Source organism: Neophocaena asiaeorientalis, unplaced genomic scaffold (genome assembly GCF_003031525.2).
Source record: "Neophocaena asiaeorientalis asiaeorientalis breed wild unplaced genomic scaffold, Neophocaena_asiaeorientalis_V1.1 scaffold443, whole genome shotgun sequence".
NCBI lineage: Eukaryota > Metazoa > Chordata > Mammalia > Artiodactyla > Phocoenidae > Neophocaena > Neophocaena asiaeorientalis.
The window spans coordinates 2,057,764-2,082,571 of NW_020171808.1; the positions used below are offsets into that span (position 1 = coordinate 2,057,764).

Below are 24,808 nucleotides of genomic sequence, written 5' to 3' on the forward strand. Positions count from 1 at the left end.
TCCACGCTGCGATCGTGGCATCAGCCCGTCAGCTCCCTTTCTGTCTTAAGCTCTTCATTTACGACTGCAAACGTGTCTTCCTCACCTTCTTTCTTTGAAGGATCTTAAGAAAGACAGCGTGATGCACGTACCACCTGTGCTCTCAACTCCTTAAAGAAAGACGCAGGAGACCAGCTGCCTGGTATCATCGGTGTTGATTGTGGAGAGAAACAATCAAACGTGATGTGAGGTAAGTACATTCACTCACTGCTAACACCCGGCTCCCACAAAAGGCAGGGACGCTTCTCCCCTGTGATCCACATGTGATCCACGTGTGATTCACGTGTTCCACCAGTACCTGGGCAGCACATGTGCCACAGAGGAGACAGATGAAAAACGGACAGGCCTATTTCTTTACAAACTAAGGAAATTGTTGTTTTGTAGAGAACGTCCAAGACTTTACAGCTACAAGAAAGGGCGACGACGACAAACATGGTCAGGAAGCGGTGGTGCGTTTGTCCCAATCAATCATCCGGCCACCTGGGGACCAAGCCAACGTCCACAATTGATCCAACCTTGTTGAAAAAGTTCTCCCCCATGTGTGGAGTTCTGCCTTATGGAGGATACTGCAGTCAATATCGAATTCACCTTGTAAGAAAATTCTTGAAGGAAATATTACCTCTTATAATAACTTACGGTTTTCCTAATATAAATATATCAAAGTATCCAAAATTATCAACAATTACTTGAATCTTCACCTTCCCTAAAACACGTATTAAAATATATCCTTGACACGAATTCAAGGATATTTCTCACCAAGGGAAAAAACTGGAGTATGCTGAATTCAGGAAATAATGTAATATCACATGACATGTCATAACAATACAAATGCTTAGAGGTGACAGTTGCATCTGTTAGGTACCGAGCGCTGTCATGCCCACATATGTGATGGATTGCAATTGGAGAGGGGCTAGGACACAGTATATTAAACAGCTTCGATAACATTACACAGCCTCAGAGGAGCTCAGCTCATACCGGGAAGCATGTGTAAGATTTCTGAATTCAATTCAATCTCCTGACTAAGTACTGCATTTGTACAAAAATGAGTAAGGCACTAGGACAGAAAGGCGTCCTATCCCTGAGCTGCAGACGCACAGACCTAAAGGGAAAGCACGGGTGAAACGGACAATCTTGACACAACGTGATTTGTCTCCTAAAAAGTGCACAAACTCTGAGTGCGATGAGGAAGCTGAGTCCGGCTTTATCTGGAAATGTGGAGAAGGCAGGGTAGGAGAAAGGGCATCTGAGCTACGGTTCCGTGAGTGAAGGTTCACCAGGAAGTTAAGGCAGAATGAGGACGAGAAACTTCCAGGAAGCCGCAACACCGGCACAAAAGCAAAACCGTGGCCCTGGCACCCCCTCCAGCGCAGCCACCAGCTGGCGTCCTAAAATGAGTCCTTCTTCTCTGAGCTTGTGGGAAACTGGAATTCTTTCGTATTTTATCAATTCTAAAATGTGTATATTAGCATCTTTACATTTAGAATGTACCTTATGACCATGGAGTGTCATAATTTAATGGGCAGGGATTTTCTTAATCACACCCCAATGCCCTTATGTCGCAGCATTGATGGCCCTTAATGTCAGTAAAAGACAGTATTAAATTAGAACACCTGTCCCTTGAGGTAAAACTCTTTCTTCCAATCCAGTCCTTATCCAACAGGGACTAAAATGTATTTACATACATTTATACATTGATTTTACTTATATAAAATACATAAATATATATCAATATCTAGATATAGATATGTCTTATCTTATAATTTATGGATTTCTACTTCTCCAGAACCATTTCAATAATATTTTCTGATAATAAACTGATTCATGGTTATTACACAATTTTTTAAAAAAAACACAGAAAATAGGGCTTCCCTGGTGGCACAGTGGTTGAGAATCCGCCTGCCGATGCAGGGGACACGGGTTCGTGCCCAGTCCGGGAGGATCCCACATGCCGCGGAGCGGCTGGGCCCGTGAGCCATGGCCACTGAGCCTGCGCGTCTGGAGCCTGTGCTCCGCAACGGGAGAGCCCAAAACAGTGAGAGGCCCGCGTACCGCAAAAAAAAAAAAAAAACCACAGAAAATAAAAATGACCATAATCCCACCATCCAATACACTATTCTTAATATTTTGGTCAATTTTCTCCCAGTCTTTTTGGCATATATATGATTTGGATGGCAAGAGAGTCATAGAGAAGAGAGTCATAGAGAAATGGAGAGGAAGGCCAGTGCGTGAGCGCAGGAATTAGAACTACAGGCCCAACGCCAGGAGTCAGGGCAGTGGAACGAGGAGAAAGCTGTCTGGGGAATCTGCTTCACACTCACAGCAATTGTTCCAGAGATGCGGGCATCAAGTTGAACAATGGAGAAGGGGTTCACAGGCCCTCAGGTCCAAGCAGGTAAAGTACGCATCTCGGTCAAGTGCGTGGTGGCGAAGGTGGCTGGAAACGCAGACCGTCTTCGTTTGAGGGGTCACCTCTGGCGGAGAAGAGCAGGAAAGTCCCTGCTCCAGCGCCGAAGGACCCTTTGTGTCTGCCGACGCTGGTCTCCCCTCGCTCGTCTGGGCCTCAGTCTCCAGCGTGCGAACAGGCCTTTCCAAAGGCAGGGTTCACCACGTCGGATTCTTAGTCCGCCAAGCTCTTGCCGCTGGCCGAGTGGCAGCTGTTCCAATTTGCACTCCGGCTGGGCCCCCCCGTGTCCTGTGGGTGCCGAGGAGAAACGTGTTTGTGTGCTGACCACCTGACCTACAATGACAAAGAGGCGGCAGTGACCTCAATGTCCCGCGGCTGTGCATTTTCACATTTGTGCCGTCATTCAACACAGCAAGCCATGCACTTAAAAGGCAGACCTTTTTAAACTAGTTCTGAAACATCCCACAGTTTTTGACATTGTAAGAGAATGTGTCCGTTCAGATACTGGCTGGTGTAAAGGTATCTGTTTTTTGAATCCCAAGGAATGTTCTTTTCACTTACTTTTCAGTTCACGAGTTAGCGCATACTAAAAGGAGCTGGGTTCTATTTTTAGTTTTGCTGATCCTGCAATCCCACTCCTGGGCATCCATCTATCTGGAGAAAACCATAATTCAAAAGGATACCTGCACTCCAATGTTCACTGCAGTTCTATGCACAGTGGCCAAGACGTGGAAGCAACTAAGTGTCCATCGACAGATGAACAGATAAAGAAGACGTGGCACGTATATACGATGGACTATTGCCCAGCCATAAAAGAGAATGAAATGATGCCATCTGCAGCAACATGGATGGACCTAGAGATTATCACACTAAGCGAAGTTAAGTCAGACAAAGACAAATATCATATGCTATCACTCATATGTAAAATCTAATTTAAAAATTATACAAATGAACTTATTTATAAAGCAGAAACAGACTCAGATTTCAAAAACAAACTTACAGTTACCAAAGGGGAAACGTGGTGGGGAGGGATAAATTAGGAGTTTGGGATTAACAAACACACACTACTACATATAAAATAGATAACCAACAACGACCCGCTGTATAGCACAGGGAGTTCTACTCAGTACTCTGTAATAACCTATATGGGAAAAGAATCTGAAAAAGAATATATAGATATATAACTGATTCACTTTGCTGTACACCTGAAAGTAAACTACATTGTACATCAACTACACTTCAATAAAATAAAAAATAATAAAAGTAAAAGGAGCTGGGTGAGTTTAGTGTGAATTCTGCCAGGATTCTGAGGGCTGAAAAATAATCAGTTAAGTGCGGGAGATGGATCTGAACATCCAGTCTAGCTAACCTGCGTGTGACGAGGGGCAACCTGAAGCGGGTCTTGTCTTCCCTGGCACATCAGTAACATCCCACAACTACACAGCCACAGACGAGCAGAGACGCACACAGGAAGCGAGGCCTAGGGGACCCCACCCTTCCCCACTTGCCCTGGTGAGGACAGAAGGTGCTAAGGGTGGGCAGGGAGACTCGGGGCTGGAATGGTGAGGGCTACAGAAACCCCGTCACTTAATCAGTTAAGTGCGGAAGATGGATCTGAACATCCAGTCTAGCTAACCTGCGTGTGACGAGGGGCAACCTGAAGCGGGTCTTGTCTTCCCTGGCACATCAGTAACATCCCACAACTACACAGCCACAGACGAGCAGAGACGCACACAGGAAGCGAGGCCTAGGGGACCCCACCCTTCCCCACTTGCCCTGGTGAGGACAGAAGGTGCTAAGGGTGGGCAGGGAGACTCGGGGCTGGAATGGTGAGGGCTACAGAAACCCCGTCTGTTTCTGGCCTCAACTATGGCTCTTAATTAGCTTTGGAAATAGTTTACAGAGATGGACAGCACTGCCTGTTACGGGCAGCTGGGCTCAGGGAACGATTAATTAGCACAAATAACGTCTTTGCTTCGGTCCATGCACCGTGAGGACACCTGGACGACTTTCCTTTATAAGAGAAAGTGATAGGAATAAGAAAAAAGGTGAATTCAAATACATCCCTTCAAATAATACTATTGTCTGTCCTGTGGCCCTGGCTGTGCGCAAGGAAGCGGGGATGCAGAAATAAGGAAGGAATGTCCTGGGTCCTTGACAGGCAGCTCAGTATAGGGGAGCCATCAGCCTGTGATTATTTCAATTTCTGGGCGTTTTTTTTCAATTTTTTTTAGGAATGTACAAATCCATGGCATAAAACATTAATGAGGTAACTTTAAGAGCAGATGATTTTTAACTTGACTGTTTTTCAGGAGTATCTCTGTGGTTCTAGCTAATTAAATGACTCTCAGTACGAGGAATTCTAATAAATTAATAACATCCTGTCATTTCCTCCTAGTCATTCTGGCATGAACAGCAAATCATCACAGGTTTTCACCTGATTTAATGAGCTTTTGTGAGAAAATAAAACTCAGAATGAAGAGAGAACAATGATCATAAATGCTTTCCCCACAAAAAACAAAAACTATGAAGCGGGCTTCCCAGGTGGCGCAGTGGTTGAGAGTCTGCCTGCCGATGCAGGGGACGCGGGTTCGTGCCCCGGTCCGGGAAGATCCCACATGCCGCGGAGCGGCTGGGCCCGTGAGCCATGGCCGCTGAGCCTGCACGTCCGGAGCCTGTGCTCCGCAACGGGAGAGGCCACAACAGTGAGAGGCCCGCATACCACAAAAACAAAAACAAACAAACAAAAACTATGAAGCATCACCAATTTCTGTGCAAACTGTACTTGCACAGAAGTGCTTGATTCATTATTTCCAAGTGAAACCCCCCCCCATACTCTCGACTTTTTTAAAGGCAGAAGTTTTTTCCAGAATTTGTCTGTTTATATTGTCACCAACTGAAAGCTTTCCCGTGCCCATTGCTCATGTCAGCCTGGAGTTACCAACACCAAAGGGCATTTCTCGTCCTTGTCCCCAAATTGCAGGACACATAGGCATTTCAGCATTTGGCACAGAAAAGGGGGGATTTCACTCACTCAATCAAGCACTTTTGGGCACCTCTGGAGGGGGTTCTGCATGTCTCCAACTCAACCATGATTGTGACGACTCATAAGCACCCCAGGTCATATAACACAGCATCGCAAGTTACTTTCCAAATAGCAAAAGCCAAAAATGAAACCTATATCAGAACACAGCATCTTTCAAAGAGTTAAATGCTGTTAAAAAATTTAAATATCATTAGCAAAAAATTTTCAATCCTAGTGATTCTAACATTGTATTAACATATATCACAAACTACTGTGATCAGAGAGACATGGTATGCCCTTTTTTTATCCTGAACATCCATCCAGTACAAAAGGCTTGGAATTCTTAATCAAGCCCTTCCAGAAATGGACAAAATTGAACATAACCTAGAGGTTATTCCACCCCCTGCCCTGCACTTTCAACAAAGATTAAAAGATGCTGTAAAAATGTTTCTGACATTTCCCATCTTTAAATATAAACACATTGATGTATTTTAATACTATAAAACAGATAAAAGAGAGAGTAATATTTTTAAAGGGTGGAATACTTTATGCTAAAGTAAACACAACAAAGAGCTGTCCAGGAAGTCAGAAGTTATTACCCATGAGAAGCAGCATGGTTTTTTCATTAGAGAAATGAGCAGGTTCAAGTGCACTAGACACACGATGGCCAAGGCTGGGTCCTGGGGTGGCCACACCCATCTTCCCATAGCATTCGGCCCTACGGCGGGGAGAGCTGACCGCCCAAAGCCCTGGAAGGACGTTCCCCACAGATCTCAGAGGAGGAGAAAGAACATCCTTCTTCCAGCCCTGCTTCCTGAGCTACCACTGAGCACATGTGCACACACGCACACAGGCACACACGCACGCGGGCATCTTCTCTGGCTCATCAGCACGTGTACGGACAAATGACGGGTGCTCCCCCATCTGGTGCCTCCATGCTCACCTGGACAGCGGGGGTGGGTAACACTGCCTGCCCCGTGGCTCTGTGACTGGAGATGGAACTCAAAGTTGGAGCATCATCTGGCACAGGATGGAGAACAAAGGCTCTTCCACCCGGTGAGCCATCATCACCCAGCATCCACGCAGCACATGAGGCATGTCACTGCTGGTGGCTGCAAAGCTCATGAAACAGCTCACCCCTCGCTCAGAAATGAAGGCCACACCCAGAGAGAAAAGGGTGTCGCAGGGGCAGGAATCAGGCTTCATGGAGGCGGTTTCTCAGCGTCTCGGGCTTCACCCAAGGTGAGAGCGCTACTCATTCAGGTAAAACGTCTGTGTCACCATCCTGACCAAATGCAATTCTCTCCTACACAGCCAGTACACGACACCTCCCCACCTGCCCGCCACCGGACACAGCATTCTGGGGAAGAAATGTACATGTGGAACTCTACCTGGCCCTCTGAGATGTAAATCCATCACATTATACTCATTTCTCCATTTCTATAGAGACCAAGATCTGTGTTGACAACACATGTCTAAGACTTAACGTTTATTTTACGAGCTGTATGTTAGCAAATAACCTGCCTGAGAAGTCCCCAAATGATTACATAGGACAGAGGGCACACACACACACACACACACACACACACACGTGTACACACACTTGCTGATGGTACACACACCACCAGCGTGTAGAGGTTTGCAGTTGACCAAAAGCATCCTCTCTCATTCTTCAGACACTCCACAAACTCCTCCCACCAATAACTCAAGGTCAGGAAGTCCCATCACGAGCTTTCACTCTTACGCTGTTCGCGCTGAATTCTGTACTGAGTTCTGAGCGTAAGAAGCTGAACTCCACAGACGACTGACTGGCTGCCTGGGTTTGGGTGGCTGGTCCCCACGCCCATCCCCCAGGAGAGCTCGCTTGGAAAGTTCAAGGTTGTAATTAGGTGCTGACTAAAATGCAGGCCTGAATCATTTATTTCAGAGATGTTTGCCCACAACTATTCAAAATGGACTCGTTTTGGGAAGCTGAGGACTTCTCAAGCATGATATCCCTGGAAAAACTGTAGTCGAAACTTTACTTGATTAAACTTATTTTCAGAGAGTTATAAAGTGGGCTTACCCAACTGCAGCTAAAACGGATTGACCACACACATCATTTGACAAAACTCGTAACGCACACCTGAACGTATACAAAAATGCAGGGGTGTGAGCTAAGTGGGGACACTGGGGTGAGAAGGGAGGGGCGCTGGGTAGACGCCTGCCCCCCACGTGAGCCAGGAGCACACTGGAATGGGAATGGTTGCGTCTGGGTGTCATGGGGCTTTGCACAGCAGCACTGGGGTCCCCCACAGATGACGGGGGGCAGGAGTCGGCCAGGGAGGCTGCAGGGGGGTCTCTGTGAGCCTGGCTGGTGCGCCACACACAGTGCTTCACCCGACCCTGGACTGGGGTCATGGGGAGACCCTGCCCCTGGGAAATGGTGACTACAAACCCTGCAGGGACATGTTGGGAGGCCTGAACTATACCCCCAGCAGCCTCTTCCACCGACGGAAGCCCTGAAGTTCCTTGAACTACCAAGTGCTGAGACGCTGGGGGGCCTGGGACGTGACCTTCACAGCGTCTGTCCACTGCTCTGTGTCTGAGAGACGTGGACTTTGCCAGCACCAGTGACAGGCCATGTCCCCTTCCCACCAGTCTCTGCGTATATAGCTACAGAATGTATTTCTCTTCTAGAGAGTAGAAATTTAGATTTGAAAACTTAGATTTAAATTTAGATTTAAAAATTATGAAACACCTTCGAGGCCTTTATTTTCAAAACGTATTTTCTTAGCAAAGAAAAGTTACATTTATCTAAAAGAAACTAAAGCTACTCCCTGTTCAAGAGTCGTAGCCTACAATACACAATTTAGGAGTGTGGGCACAAGCTCTGAGGTGCAGGTCCTGAAAAGGACAAAATGCAGGATTTCTAAGTTTTTAATTATACAAAATTTATTATCTCATATTATATAGAGAGTGTACATTTATATATATGTGATATGAGAAAATGGAATTTGTATATCTCTAGCACAATTTGTGATAGGTCTTTGGCGTCCATAAAATAAGATTTTGTTAACCAAGGTCCACCCTAGAGTAAAGAGAGGAAATGAGTCCGTCAGGATAAGGCTGGAGAAAAAGGAATCAAGGGTTCTACTGAGTTCTAGCCTGTGCTGTGTTGGATGTTTGTGTGTCTGTGTGTGTCACAGTGCGTGCATATGAGACAGACAGACAGACACAGAGGGAGAGAGAGGACGTTCTTTGTTGTAGAGAATAAACCCTCCTGCCATGTTTCTATCACAGGATTTTGATTGATGGTTAAGACCACCCCTTGTTTGCCTAAATGTCTAGACTATGACTATATAAACTTAATAGTAAAACTTTTCTGAATGCATGCAGGAGGTCTTTGGGGGATTCAGAAAGCATTTTGCAATCATGCCGCATTTCAAAGATTTCACCACAGGGGCTTCCCTGGTGGCGCAGTGGTTGAGAATCTGCCTGCCAATGCGGGGGACACAGATTCGAGCCCTGGTCTGGGAGGATCCCACATGCCGCGGAGCAACTGGGCCCGTGAGCCACGACTACTGAGCCTGCACGTCTGGAGCCTATGCTCCGCAACTAGAGAGGCCGCGATAGTGAGAGGCCCACGCACCGCGATGAAGGGCGGCCCCACTTGTCACAGCTAGAGAAAGCCCTCGCACAGAAACAAAGACCCAACACGGCCATGAATAAATAAAACCAAAACAAAACAAAAAAAGATTTCACCACAAACAACCATTGTATTAGCAAAGAGCAAAGGTTCAGGCGACTAGTGATTTAGGGTCAGTAGAATGGCAGTAAGAGGGTTTCCTACAGATTTTTAAATCTCACTCATCCTAAGAGCTCCCACTTCTCTCAAGGACACAGTCTGATCTCTGCACCACACCCACGATGCCACCTCATTTCATCCATGGAGAAGGACAGCCTAGGTATGTCCTGAACGTTCCACCATGTACGGCAGATGCCCTATCGCAGAACCAGGACTAAACCTCAAGTCTGCTGGTGCCTAGAGCTGCCTTTTAGCCAGAAAATTGTTATCTTCCAGATAAAGTGCTAGTAAAAACGGGGATGAATTTAGGTTCAAATCTAGTTGGAACAGAAATAAACAAACGGAGTTAAAGACATGACATGTGGGAACATCTGAAGGGCAAGGCAGTTTAACTTTTGGATTAAAAAGGTTTCACTTTTCAAATTTTCCAAATTTGTTAAAAAAAATAAGCCTTCTGGGAAAAATCAGAACAAATGAGAGTCTCCAGGTTACGCATAGTATAGGGAGCCCAAAGACAGCTTTGGTGTGGAGTTTCCCTTAGACTTCATGGAAGTTTGCAGGTAGAAAGGGGGTCTTTGCAGGTAGAAAGGCGGTCTTTCACTGCTCACTCTGGATTTCCACAAAGGAACAGTTTAGTGACCAGGAAGCTGGTGGCAATCTGGGGTGGTGAGAGCAGGAAAGGAATCGTCCTGAATCTTCATTTGCTTGGCAAGGGCACTGCTTTCACTTAGGACGGGTGTTTATTTGGGGTGGTTTGGGGTCTAAATAGATGGAGATTTGGGGGAGGGGCACTAAGGCATTCAGCCACCCACCGACCCCATGCCACCTCTGATAGGAGTCTCTGCCTTAATCATTTGACTGAAGAAAAGAAATCTACCCATCCGGTTAAGAATTGGGCAAAGGTGGCTTTTATGCTAAATGTCAGAGACTCTGGGAACAGAAAGCAGTAGAACCAACTGATAAGGAGACAGGGTCTCTCGTGAACTTACGGGCCTACGAAATGAAAACCTTGGCGACGGATAAATAAGGAAGCCTCTCCACGGCCTGTGGCTCCATCGTGCTTGGGGTGGCCGGGTGGGGGAGGGGAGGGCTTCCTGTTTAACCGCTGACTGCCAGACCCAGTGCCTGAGAGGCCTCTGCATCAGACACACGAGCAAAGGCTCCTCCAACCGGTCTTGGGAGTGTCCTGCTGGAGCCCAAGCGCACACGGGAGGTGGCTAATCACAGTCCATGAAAATCTTAGACAACCAGAGACCATGATCCTTGGGGAGACCAGTTACTGCTCTAACTTGTCCAAGCTCATCTAGTCCACTTCACTGCAAATTGCTGGTGCTTTGGTCCTTTGTCTGCTATAGGCTAGGCTGACCCTTTTCAAAAGTTTTCTGGAAAAGAGATTTTTATTGAAATCCGCGTGCTGTGATGCGTGTGGCCTACTGCCGCCCAGCTCCACCCGAGCAGGCGGGGTCGTCCCCAGCAAGGGTACACTGTGGCCTGGCACAGAATTACATACAGGGACAAGAATGTGACCCTCTCTGCTCCACTGCTCCCTGAATATAACAATTACGCAAATTCTTTGTGTGCAGGCTTAGGAATGCGCTGTGTGCCTTTTCAGGGCGCCTGGAGAAGCAGCCTTCCCCGAGACAGAAACACGGTCATTAAATCATTTCAAGCGCTTTGAATGCAACGTGGTGTCACTGTGTCCTCTTTGTAGTCCGCAGCTCCTGTCTTGATGAGAGTTCTAGACCTGTATCCTTCTCAAGATCTCTGCCTAGAGCGTCTTGCCTAAGAACAAAGGGGAGGTTGAACCTCTCATTAGGAACAAGTTATAATTCCGTTTCCCTGTATTCCCTCCAGTGCGCTTGGCACTAGCGATGTCTCAGGAGCAGACTGTCATCTGCGGCATTCGATAAAACCATCATTTGGGCAAAACAAAACAAAACAAAAATTTGGCCTTAGGAAATCGTGAGTCACCCGTGTGATCCTTCCAGCTGTGCTTTGCGCTGGGGGTAATAAATCACGTGTAAATAATAATCACCAAAATTAAATGTGTGGATGTAGGAGAATTCTTTGTCGTGGTTCCTCACTAATAACAGTAATTTGGGTAAGTGAACTGTATGGATGTCAAATGTTCCTCGTGTACAGCTTTCAATTAGCAGGTCCAGGACTCCTTCTTCACAGTACACCAGGCTTCCCTTGATAGTGCCTCCCTGACCACATGGAAAGCTTCACCGCCTTTAGTTTCCCGATGCCTTTCTTCTCCTCTTTGATTCCCCGGCCTGGTTTCCCTTTGATGGTCCACACCACCCCGGGCTGCGCTGCGGCGAACAAGCCCTGGGCGAGGCCAAGCAGGTTGGAGTCCGTGGCCAGGCAGGTCGGCTGCAGCTGCCCGGAAGGGTGATGCTGGGCCTTCCTGGTTCCCGTGCAGGGGCCCAGCCGGCCGAGAAGGCCCCCCACTCCCCTCTCCCGGCCCTCACAGAGGGACCTGAAGCCTTGGCGAGCGCAGGTCAGGGAACAGGGCAGCAGGAGAAGGGCGCAACCAAGGAAGCACCGAGCCGGATGACGCCAGGGAAAAGTGGACGAGATGGAGAATCCAGCATGTTTGACCCCTTCCGGAAATGCCATCCATGGACAAGGTTTGCCATGGGCGTCAGTATCACGAGTGGATGGGCCAGAATCACGTGAGAGAAAGGACCGTGGGGGGGTCAGCGGCTCAGGAGAGGGGGAAGCCCCTCCTTGGGGACTGGGATTCTTCGAGAGCCTCCTGGGGCGCGGGGCTGCAGCAGGGCCCCCTGCCTACAGCGACCAGCTCATTCCTGGACCATCCCTCTTCTCCTTAAATAGCTGATGGAGGCTGAGGCCAGGATTAGATTGCTGGCATATTTTGTGCTATTTGCTTCAAGTTCATGAGGTCCTGATGTCACCATAGCAGCTGCGGGCTTGGCCTTAAGGAACAAAGGGGCTGGAGGCCAGGCGGCCGGGCAGCGGTGGAGGGCGGGCCCCCGACAGGCCAGGCCTTCAGGCACCCAGGCTCTGGGGCCCCAAAAGCCAAAGCCGTGGGGTCCAGGCCCGCTGGGTCTTTAAAGGCACATGCGTACTGTCCTGGCAGTGATGACCCCCGGGAGTGGACTGAAGCTGGGTGGTCCGGGCAGCCCCGGCCCTGCCAGCCCTCGGTTCCCCACACGTTCCCCTCCCTGAGGTTCGCAGAGCCCGAGCTCTGAGGGTGGACGGCCTAGCACCGCCCGGTCAGACGTATGCTCTCCAGCACGTTACACGAGCTCCGACGTGGAGCATTCCTGAGTCCCCGGAGCCCTGGGGGTGGGCTATCCCTGCTCCATCCTCAGTACCGTGACCATTGCCACCGTCACTGCTGGCGGCAGGGATGCTTCCAGGAGCAGGGGGTCCGGGGGGAAGTGTCTAGAACTCAACCGAGGAGACGGACCTGGGGGCCCAGAGTGAACCCTCAGCATGGGATGGGCCACAGGGCTGGGACAGGCCATAGACACACAGAATCCCCCCGGGCTCTCGGGAGAGGCCCAGCCGAGCTGCAGGTGGGCGGCCCAGGGAGGCACCTCCCTGCTCCACCCCGGGAGCCCCTACTCCCGGGGTCCCGCTTTTCTGCCCCTCCATGAGCCACTTCAGGACGAGGTGGGCCTCCCACCTCCCACCTGCTGGCCCTGGCTGAGAGGCCCAGGCACGCCCAGGCTTTTAGACAGGTTTTTTAAACTAGGAACAACAGGAAAAGGCAGGAGTATTTTAAATAGGAAATTCGAGGAATATGCAACGTAACCGAGGGAGCGCAGGCCGAAGTCCCGCTCAGGCTGCGCGCCTGATGCCCTGCACGCCAGCATCGAATTGTGCCGGCAGCAGAGGGGGCCCTGAACGGTTGTCCGAGTTGCGCATTTCCAAAGAGTGACAGGTCCTGTTGTGCAGAACCCTGCGTTGTCCCGGGACATCAAGCTCTCGCTGGGGTCCAGGCCGACCTCAGCAGCAGGCTCCCCAGGCCCACTGACCCCTGCGAGCTCAGGACTGTGCTCCAGGCCTGGTCGGGGCGCCAGCCAGGGCTGCCGGCCTGAGACCGAGCTCCAGTTATTCTGGGGGAAAACGAGAGGAATGTTAACCCCTGATGTCCCCCTCACTCCCGGGAGAATGTGAGGACCCTGCGCCCTCCATTCTAAGTATGCTTTCCTTTGTGCATTTCCCCTCCTTTCAAAGGCGTTCATTTCAGGAACGATGGCTTAATTTTCAGAGCAGAGAATATAAAATCCAAGACAACGTGGCCCTTCCAAGGCCACACCCCTTTTGAGCCTCATCGCCCGTGGGGCCATCTCACTCCAGCTTACGTGACAAAGACTTATGTTACCTCTGCTGAACGGAAGCAGCTCGCTGGTCTTCCTGGCGCGGTGCCTCCTGGCCATGACACCACGGGTGGTTCTTAGTGACAATTAGCAATTTTGCGGGACTGAGAAATCAGTTATAGAGCTTGGGAAACAGTTTGACGCACTCTGTGTTTGCTCGGGTCTGCTTTGGACTTGCCTGAGGGACTTCATTGACCTCGCCTTAAAATCTCTCCTTTTCCTGAAAAGTGAAATTTGGATCAAACTAATGATCAAATTTTGCTCAGAACCCGTACACTTAAGCACACTTCCTGTCTCAAAATTCCTACCACGTGAAGAACAATTCCTTCATCTACCTTCCCCTTAAGACACCTCGGCAAAGGAGACAGCAACCTGGATGAATCAACCCTCCAGTAACAGGGTGGAAATTATCCGTGGAGAAAACAAGCTCCTGCAGGTTAAAAATAGCCCATTCTAGAGACTGGGTCACGTGGACGCGTGTGTATTTCTGGACTGTCTCCATTCCAAGGCTTCTGTGGGTTCCTGAAACAGAGCCAAGGTCCTAATCTGTCTAAATTACCTTCTGCTGGTGTGAGGGTCATCGGGTCAAACAGAGATGCTGAAAAACAACAATAATAGCTGTTTTCCCAGAAAACTAGGAGCACTTTCACAGATCCCACCAGAGAGGCCACAGGGCCTTTCTGAGAAGGGAGCAGGCGGGGGAAGACAAGTAAGGTGTGAAGTCAGCCTCGGTCCGTCCCAGGCCGCTCTCTACTGCCCACAGGTCCTTCGTTTAATCCTTCTGTTCTCCCTAAAATTATCTGAAGCACTTATCTTGCTGGGGGTAGTTGGTAATGAAGATAATAGCTCACTGATGGATGAGTGACCTGACCACTGACGCCGTGCCAGCTCCTGGACCCGGGGCCCCGCAGCCCAAGTCCACCAAGGCCACCGACAAAAGACAAATCAAAGCATCGTGGTGGCCAACACACACACCTAAGAGCAAACTCCTACCGCTGATTAGGAGAGGGGCCCAGCTAACACGTGCTGGGAGGACAGACCTGTCTGAGTTGCGAACGGGAGGTGACGTAGGTCCTGCCAGGTCCCGGCCGAGTGGAGTGGGCGTGGAGAGGAAGAAGCGGGAACCAGCAGGTGAGGGCACAGCCTCAAGGGCGAGCGGCCGGCAGGCCACACCGAGGCTTTCTGTCTAAGCGCGGCGGGAAGCACCGTGCATTTTAGAGGTCACCGCGGCTCCCGTGCAGACGCAGGGCTTGAAGAGGATTCTGCTCGTTGCTCAGCGACTGTCTCGCGGCTTCTCACCCGCCCCGCAGACTCTGCCTTGTGAGGCTGGTCTGAGAGGCTGCGAGGGCCGGCCTCCCCTGCAGCTGCCTCCACACAGGCCCTGCCTCCGCTGGGAAACCAGGAGGCTACACGCAGGGCAGCTGGACCCGCCGGGTTTTATTCTCGGCCGAGTGTCATTAGAGCCCACAATCAACCCAGCAGCCGGAGTCAATTCTCATTGTCTGTGCATCCCTAGAACCAGCCCTGTGAGCCCTTCGGAGTTGCCTGCACCGGCCGGCAGTGCCCCCTCCTCAGAGAGGGGCCCAGAGCTGGGCCTCCAGCAGCAGAAGCCCACCATCCGGAGTCCAGGGGCCGAACCGTGCTTGGACGGCCAGAGGCTCGGTGACCTCCGGACTGTAGCCCTAAGGGTCTAATACGTGGGCAGCCTGACTCACGGGAGGAAAGAGAGAGGAGTGGAGACAGGAAATAGTTAAAGAAAGAAGAACCAAAAAGTGGGAAGGAGGGAATACTTCCTGGCTTGTGCTGTGACCTTAACCTAAATCAAAAAAGAGATGACCCTTCCTCCCAAAAAAGACACCAGTACACTTAATGAACATCAAAAGCCCTAACAAAACATTAAGAAGTTAAAGCAAGCCAAGAAATATAAAAATGATAGCGTATCATGACTTGATAGCAATATATCAAGTGAATTTAGGCCTGGAATATAGGGTTGGTTTACCATTCCACAGATTATAAAAGAAAAGCTGTACGATGATCCCAATTGATGCAGAAAACACGCATTTGACAAGATTCAACACCCATTCATGACTTAAAAACAGCAACTCTCAGTAAACTAGGAAGAGAAAAGATTTCCGTCCATCTGATAAAAAGCGCTACAAAATACCCACAGTTAACATCATACTTAACAGGAACACTCTGGACTGTGTTCCTGTAAGACTGGGAACAAGGCAAGAACGTCCTCTGTCATCTCTTCTCTTCATTATCGTACTGAGGCCTTAGTGCATAAAGTAAGAAAGGAAATAAAATATGTAAAGATTAGGTGACAACAAAACTGTCTTTATCCACAAACCACATGACTGTCTATGTAGAAAATCCTGAAAAGTCTACAAGACAAAAAACTACTAGCATGAAGAAGTGTCATGTCACAGGATACAAGGTCAATATAGAAACTGTCAATGGTATTTCTGTATATTTGCGATGAATGATTTGAAAATACAGTTGAAACAATAGTAATTAAAATCACACTAGAAACATAAAATATCAGGGATACAGTTAATGAAATACGTGTCAGACCTACACACTGAAAACTGTAGAACACAATCTTAGAGAAACATAGTAAGTCTGTGAATTGAAGACTCGCTCAGAATTGCTAAGATACCAGCTCTCTTCAAATTCATCTACAGATTGATACAATCTCCATCAAAACCCCAACCATCTTTTTTTTTCCCAGAAGGTGACGAGTTCTTTTTTTAAATGTATGTGACATGCCAAAAAACAATTAGAGTAACCAGAACGTACTTGGGAAGAAAACCGAGATTGAAGAATTACATTCTCTGATTTCAAGACTTACTGTAGAGCAACAGTAACCAGTCAATATGGCATTGAGATAAACAAACACATCTACGGAACAGAAGACACGGGCCAGAAATAGACTCACACTTATGCAGTAAGTTAACTTTTAACAAAGGTGCCGAAGCCATTCAATCGAGAACGGAGAGTCATTCCAATGACTGGAGCTGGAACAACAGGGTATCTCTGTGAGAAACACATGGTACCACCCCGTGCCTTGCGTCTTACTCAAGAATTAATTTGAGATGGAGCGTGTACTTAACTGCAGAAGCAAGGATGGAAAAACTTACGGAAGAAGATATAGGAAAACACGTTTTCAACCTCCAGTCGGCAAAGCTGTCCTAGAACACAGAAAGCACAAGCCAAACGGTTCAGGAAAAAACTGCTACCAAAACATCAGGACACAGATGGCCAAGCAGAGCATAGCCTCAGGGGAAACTTTCACAGATGAATCTCCCAGAGGACCTCTACCTAAAATACACGGGACAATGACACCTCAATGAAAAGACAAATACCCCAATTAAAAATGGACTGCAAACCTGATCAGACACTTCACAAAGGAAGATATGTGAATGACCGATGTTCCCACGAAAAAGTACTCAACATAATTAGTTATCAGAAAAAGGCACACGGAAACCACAGAATATCCCCCAGAATGGCTCAAATTAAAAAGACTTCCAACACAATGTCCTCATCACCTGGACCACGGCTCTCTCATCCACTGCTGTGGGGCACACAGAGTATAGGGAACCATCGCTTTGGAGGACCACTGGGAACCTTCCTAGGAAGTTAAACACAGGCCTACCCAGGACCGACAATCCCACTTCCAGGCACTCGCCCATGAACACGTACATTTGAAAAACTAAAACAAAACAAACAAACAAAAGCCTGTATAGCGACATTTATAACATCCTTATTTATTATAGCCAAAAATTAGAAGCCACCCAAGTAGCAGTCAACAGGAGAACAGATAAGCAAATTGTGTCATATTCATATAATAGAATATTACTCAGCAATTGGAAAAGAATAAACTATAGACACCTGTGGAAACATGGATGCATCTCTAAAACATGATGTCGAAAGAAGAAACCAAGATGTCAAGGGTGCATGGTTCAATTTCTAAGAGGCTCTGGAACAGGCCAAAGTGTGCGTGTTGATAGAACTCAGACATGTAGGTGCAGTGGGAAGAAATGGGGGCTGACTTAGGCAAGGCGTGTGGGCGCTTTTGCTGTGACGTGGAAATCCTCTGGGACCTGACTGGGGTGAATGCATGCGTCAATCCCACCACACTGCACAGCTAAGATATGTGCCTTTCACTACATGTGAATTACACAGCCATCAAATAAGCCATTACCATTATGTCTAAGGAAGGAGAATTGGGTATTGTAAATTCTAAGTTTTAAAAAAAAAGATGAGTTCCCTTTTCCCCAAGTCAACTTCCAGTCAAAATATCCATCTATAGACCATACTTATGAAAACAACCAAAGAGCTCAACAATGAGGGATTCTTTAAACCGAGTATAGCATCCAACAAAATACTATATACAGCTAGTACAGAGGATATTACAGGAAATATTTGATCACATAAGAAAGTCACAATCTTAAGCGAAGATCTCAGCTTCTTAAACAGGAAGTGCAGCTCTGATTCCCAATTTGGAAAATGTTTCCCTGTGTGTGTTTACATACAGAAAAAAAGGCTAGAAGAATTTATACCACAACAGTCTCTATTTTTAGGTAGTGGAAGTACACGTGATTTTAACTTTATTTCTTGATGCAGTTGGCATTTTCAAAACTGTCAGCAAAGAATGTGTGTTACTATCATACTGAAGGGGGAGAATTACCTTCAGGAAGTAAAATTAAAAACCATAGTACTGATGAGAAGCTTGGGCTCTGATGGCTCCTGGGCTATCATTTTTGTGAAGTTCGCCTACCCTAGAGAGGGTACTCTTTCTGTCCCAGTTTCTTCACACTTGAAATCAAAATGTCTGTTATCCTCACCTACTTCACATTATTGTCAAAGAGATGACAAAAATACATATTATCTGTAAAGCCTAAAGCATTACAGAACTGTGAATTCAGGTTGATGGATTTCTCTCCACCCAACTGTAGGACACACGGCTTCAGCTACTTGCGCTAAAGTTATCTTGTGTGCCTTGTGCAGCCTAGTTTTTTCATATTTTCCTCCCCTATAGTCCCTTATAAACACCTTTCCCCTCAGCTCCAAGGTGCTCTGTCATTTTCCAAATCTCCAACCTTCCTCATCTCCCTTGGTGCCTAGCGGGCAGCAGACTTCATTCCCTGTGCTTAAGTCTTGGGACACGTAGCTCTGGGGTTCGTGGTGAGGCTTAAAGTCTACCAAAAAAAAAATTTTTTTAAGCCATTATAACCCCTCAAATCCTCCCTAACAACTCAGTCCAGTTCTCCAGGGAATGACCATCACATAGAACAGCATCTCATCAGTAAGTATGCATTGCTCAATGCAGATTTGCAAGGACAAATGAAAGTTTCATAACTTCGCTGCCTTTTCTTACTTGGATTTCAAGCCAGCACGTGGTAAAATCTGGAACAGGAAAGCAAAGTGACTTTAATTTCAAGGTCACAGTATTTATAAAACTTTCTCTTTTCCTCTCCTTCTGGGAAATCTGCAATCTCAAAAATGTCAAAGTTACTCACATCAGTGGCCAAGCATATGACAGAGATTAGCCTAAATTTAAAGGCCATTCCGGAGGATCTGGGCTTGACTGCAGGAACCCTGATAGGAAAATATATATAAAAACAGAAACCTTAGGTGTGCCTGGCAATCACAGATAAACTTTCACGGTGACCACAGACATCCTGACACGGTATCAATCCAGAGAGGCCAGCAGATGCCCTTCTCAGAGGAAGGACTGGTCCTTCCCTGGAGCTGCTGGGGTCGGCTTAGTCACAGGACAGCAGTGAAGACCTTACAGCAGTACTGGTCTCCAGAAACGACGCCTGCAGAAGAAACATTTCAGCAAAATACATCGAAGAGCAAATGTGAGCTCCGGAAGCTTTGCTTCCTAGACACCTAACTACACCTCCCAGGGTTATGGCGGAGGCCACGCAGATGCGTGCAGAAGTAGCTACCTCGTGGGGCATGAAAACTCCTACAGTAGCTCTTCAGTGCAACGTCTGTTCCCACCTGCTCCCCAGAATCTTTCAGCAGCATCCCTGAGTGTGCGTGTGTGTGGGGGCAGGTGCAAGCGTAAGATGATGCAGAATCTGTACATTTCTGTCTTTGCTCTGATGTACCGTCCTCGTGCACGTGGAGCAGGTAAGCACCTGTCATTGCTCACCGGGCGGATGACTGGAGTTTGAGTTTGGCACGGCCCCGATGATGTGGGTATTTGTGATTGGAACTGGCGTGACTGGATCTCTCTGGGCTTTTCTTACACCTCCTGGAAAATGCAGGTGTCTCACTTACCTGCAGAGAGGTAGCACTGCCAGATGGATGAAGATCCAACTCAGGGCTCATCTTGATGAGATTTTTCTGACTACACATCTAATTCTTAATTGAAAATAGTAACGAAGTGTTATTCGTGAATGTGATAAAGGACTTACGAAAGTGATGGAGTGTAAAAGAATATGTAGGTGGACCGGAAGGGCCTTAGTGGTTCTCCTTCCTCCCCGTAGCCCCGGATGGCTGGGAGGTCAAGGTTATTGGTGAGTTTCCCAACTGAACCAGACACTGAGCTATCCCAGACACTCGGCGATGTCCCCTCCCCTTAGGAGGTGCTCAGTTATGCACAGAATGTTCAACTTGGCTTCTCTGCGGAGCAATTGCAGGGCCTTCAGAAGGGCCTGAGAAATGCACGGCATCCCCGGAGGCCAGTCACCCCCGGGTCCAGGGCCAGACGCCAGCATCGATGCACTGGAGCTGGTCCACGTGCAGAACGCGGGCTCCTCTCTGACGGCGCACAGCTGCGTCCCTCCAGCCGCCCGGGCAGCTCCCCTGGGTGTTCTCGAGGCCTCAGCAAACAGCTCGGCTGGGGTTGAAGCCAGTTTGGAGACTCGTTAGCACTCTGAGAAAACGCCCCCTGCCTTCTCACCTCGACCATCTGCACACAACCCGGATGTGTGTGCGCTGACCTTGGGGACCAGAGTTGTCTCCCTTGGGCTCTGGGGAGACCTGCAGCTCTCAGGCCCAGGGGATGTCAGCTCTGCCTCGTGGAGCTTCCCCCGCACTCAGGAAAGCGGGGCACGAACGAGGTGACCCCAGCACCTCGAATCTTACTTTCCATCTTGCAGCACTTCCCTGTGTATGAGAGCACGGCCACCACGGAGAGAGAGGATGCTTTCTCAGGACCCGTCACCGCAGGACCCTGGTCACCCAGCACAGACCTCGAAACACTGTGGCGGCCCCGGACGTGCTCCGGGACTCAGGGTCCTCCCTCACTCCTCACCAGGCATGGCCGAGGGGGATCCCCGTGCAGAAGCAGCTTCTGCTCATACGGGAAGGAAAAGCACGTTCCTGGGCCCAGAGTGGGGCGCATGCGGCAGGACGGCGGGTGGGAGCAGCTGGGTGCTGTGCTCATCACAGGGGAGGAAAACGGTGAAGTAGACGGAACTGCGGTCAGAGCAGGAGCTTGAACACTGACTGGTGCTGGCAGGAGCGCACACCTGCCTTCGTAACACGCAGCTGCTCTGGGCAACGTACCCACAACTCCCTCCTTACAGCCCCTCCACCTCCAGCCCCAGGAGTCTGCATCCGCCACTCAAAGAGAAGGACTCAACACTCAGCAAGGTTAGTGCTGTGGACTGAATGGGTCCCCCACCCAATAATTCAGACGTTGAAACCTAACCTCCGTGTAATGCTGCTAGGAGGTGGGTCTTTGGGAGGCGATGAGGTCATGTAGGTGGGGCTCTCGCGATGCGATGAGTGTCCTTATGGAGGTCCCAGAGACCCCCTCACCGTGTAAGGACACAGGAACCAGGAATCGAGCCCTCGCCAGACACTGAATCTCAGGGCACCTGATCTTCTCCACCTCCGGAAGTGTGAGAAATAAACATCTTTTTTACAAGCCACCGGTCTATGGCATTTTGTTATTGCGGCCCGAGAAGACTAAGACAGCCAGGTAACTCAACCTCATCACAGGTTTTATAAGTGGAAGAACAGGGGTTTGATCCCAGACAATGAAATTCCAGAGGCCCTGTTTTTATTAGGAAACGTGGCCCAGAGGCAAAGACCGACACTGCAGGGTGGCACAAGGATACTCGGCCTTTCTTTGCCACCATCTTTGAACAAGCCGTTTGAACTCCATTGGTGTTCAAACCATGTCTCACTTAATAGGAATTCACTGATGTAAATACATTTTCTTTTCACTCTCAGGACACGGCTTATTATTTTTGTTTTTCCTAAATGCAGATTATGAAGAGAGCTGGCTTTTAAGGCTAAGCCAGAGGCCTTGGAAAAGCAAAAGTAGGGAATTAGTTTTGTTTTTAATACACTTGAACTCTGGAAAAATCTTTTTCCTCTACTTATGTGAATGGTTCAAGTAGACTTACAATAATGTATTATACTTTCGGGTTAAATAATAACATTATGTTTTAGAAAAAGGAGAGGCCCATTAGCCTTAAAATGGAAAGAATAATTTCAAATACTCCAGAGACAGAAAGAAAATCAGCATTTTCTAGAATCATCACCTGTTGTGAGGTGTGTGCAGGTATTTTTTTAAAACCAGGACGGAAGTGCATGCTGACAGCCTGGGCTGTGTGATCAGTGCCAGAGTCACCGGCCCCTCCACGCTGCCCCTCCCCTGACTGATGGACATTAGAGCAGCAAAACTTAATTCATGAAGGTCTTCACTGGTTCCTTATAGATGCCAGGGTTGTTTGATATTGAAAATTAAGGGTAGAATCCTGTGAGGAAATAAATTTGCAGAATTTCATAACGTACAGAGTATGGAGATCACGAATTTATTTAAATTTTACTCAGGATCCCAAAATACATTTGGGGTCAGACTTCCTGTCACACAGACGTGGCACCTGAAGCAGAGAAAGGTCCCACCCAGAGCAGCCCCTGCCATCCGGGCCACGCCGTCACAGGCGCCAGAAGCCCGCTGCCCAGCAGGGCTGGTGATCTCTGCAACACACTTGGACGAGGGCTGCACACATCTGTTTTATTCAAGACACAAGTTCCAGGGCAGCGTCTCCTAGACAAGCAAACTGTGCGTAATCGTCCAGGGCTGTAGCCTGAGAAGCCGGTGAAAAAGCAATTCTTTCTGCCATTAGGCCATAACCAGAGTGACCAGAGCTTTCCGGAGTCACAGCTGTAAGTCCTCCGGATGGCGCCGAACATGCAACCCATCAGGCTCACGTCCATAACAAGCCTGCTGCCTATTTTCACATCTGAATTCTTCCAGCTTCTTGCCAAGACTCTGGCACTCAGTGTAAGAACGGTGAGCGGCGTAGGTGCTTCTGGGAGAATCCCGAGTGCTCGCTTCTGATGGGACACAAAGCTGCAGAGGAAAAAGTGTCGGCCTCCATGTCTGTGATACAGGAGGACCTCATGAGTAAGTGGGGACTGGCCCGCAGGAGCGCACTGCGCTCGGAGCCCCTTCCTGGGCAAGCCTCCACCAGCCCGGCAATGCCCACCTGACGCCCCGGCTTCAGAGCCTTGTTCCACAGCTACTGTTGAAACCAAACCCCAGCCATCTTCGAACGTGTGGTTTGGGGCGAGTTTCAGTTTACTCATGAATAGAAATGGACAAAAACTTCTTATGCCAAAGACAAAGTGCCCCAGACCATTCAGGGGCGACTTTACTAGGCCGCTGTCACAGAAAGGACGTGCACTCGTGAGAAACGTGGGGGGTCTCATCAAGGGGAATAAACAAGAGCGTGATCGCGAGTCCCAGAAGCCACACGTGGAGGGGTGAGCTGGGTCTCACCGGACCGTGCACGAGAGCAGGTGGTCTTTGTGGGTGGCCACCGCTGGGAACACCACAGGGGAGGCTTTCGTAACCCGGGCTGTCTCCCCCAGAGCACGGCGCTCAGGTGAGCTCCGCCTTGTCACCTGCCTCCCAGGTCTTTCCAGGGGCCGGGCTCCGGCCCCAAAGCAGCCAACCAGTCAGCTGGGACAGCCCCCACGGGGTCCTGCACGAGCCTCTGTTCACGGCGGCAGGATCCACCACAGGCCGAACCAGCATCTTCCCTTTTCAGGAAGTCCCCCTGGAGACAGACAAGAGGATGCAGACCAGCCAGCAGAGGACAGAGAAGCTGAAAAGCCACACAGACGAACAGCACGAGACAGCAGGACCATGGGGTGTCAAGAGGAAGCTCTCGGGAACCTGGGAGGAGGGGCTGGAACTGGGGGGGGAGGAGAAGCAGGAGAGGCAAAGACAGTGACCCCGCCCCCCCGAGTCACCACAAGGCAGGGGACCCACTACTGCCGGCTGCTAAGGGTACACGCTCGGGAGAAGCCTGGTGTCTGACCCTTGTATTAACGCTCCAGACTTGACGGCCGCCCCTGCCTCAGAAAATCTGGTTTGAGGATCTAACATAGTTTATGTAATTCTATTATTAGTAATAACATTAAGTGTTTTGTTTTGTTTTGTTTTTTACAAATATTAGAATACACACACATAAACAAAAAGAAAAATTAAAAATCACCTCTTTGGCTTTACCAGCCAGAGACAGCAATATTCAGTAGGTGGGTTTTTTTCTATATTTACCCAGGCAGAGTTAATCAATCATGTATTTTGGTTCCACCTTTGTTAGAGGTTTAAAAAAGTAGATGAGGCCACAATAAAATAAGAAAAATGCAGTAAACTTTTCCTAATGCAAACTGTAGGATATCTAAAAGACTCATTTATTTAAAAATTAGGGACCGAAGCTTTTCAAGTATTTTGGAGTTGAAATTTTATTTCTTTTATGAAACATTCAGTGGTTATAGGTCAAAGAGGGACTAGTTGATGTGATTTTAGCTTGGGTTTTTTAAATGCTTCTAATGTTCTTAGTTTTTAGCAAAATTAAAAATTGACAAACATGTCAGGATTCTGTTGGTTTTGGAAATCTTACCGCTGCATGAAATTCTAAAGTGTGAGAAGTACTAACCTAGTCTATGGGGAGATTGAGGACCCCCTGGGAGCTCTCCACACCAGAGTGACAGTTACGGAGAAAGCTCTAAATTCCCAATCCTTAATGGATGTTCACCCACATTCACATCAGCTTTCTTCCAAGAAGCAGCTTATGTCACAGCTGCAAGGATCTGGGGAAGCAGAAACACTGCACAACACGTAAGATACTATTGTTTATTTATTAGGTGTTGGTGACGTCACCACTCATGTGTCACCATGACATTTCTTTGTTTAAAGGGTCTCTTTACCACTT

General features: G+C 48.5%; 1 protein-coding gene across 5 annotated transcripts in view; it reads right to left on the reverse strand.

Annotated features, from left to right (window-relative positions):
* Positions 1-24,808, reverse strand: part of LOC112406291 (uncharacterized) — a 151,399-nt gene that overhangs the window by 79,342 nt on the left and 47,249 nt on the right. Inside the window, exon 3 of one of the 5 annotated variants that reach the window (XM_024755069.1) lies at positions 22,449-22,938. The exons of the other annotated variants lie outside the window; for them this stretch is intronic. Within the exon in view, the coding sequence (XP_024610837.1) occupies positions 22,449-22,938 (490 nt within the window). Of the gene's footprint in view, positions 1-22,448; positions 22,939-24,808 lie in introns of those variants that run through there. 5 annotated transcript variants of the gene reach the window in all.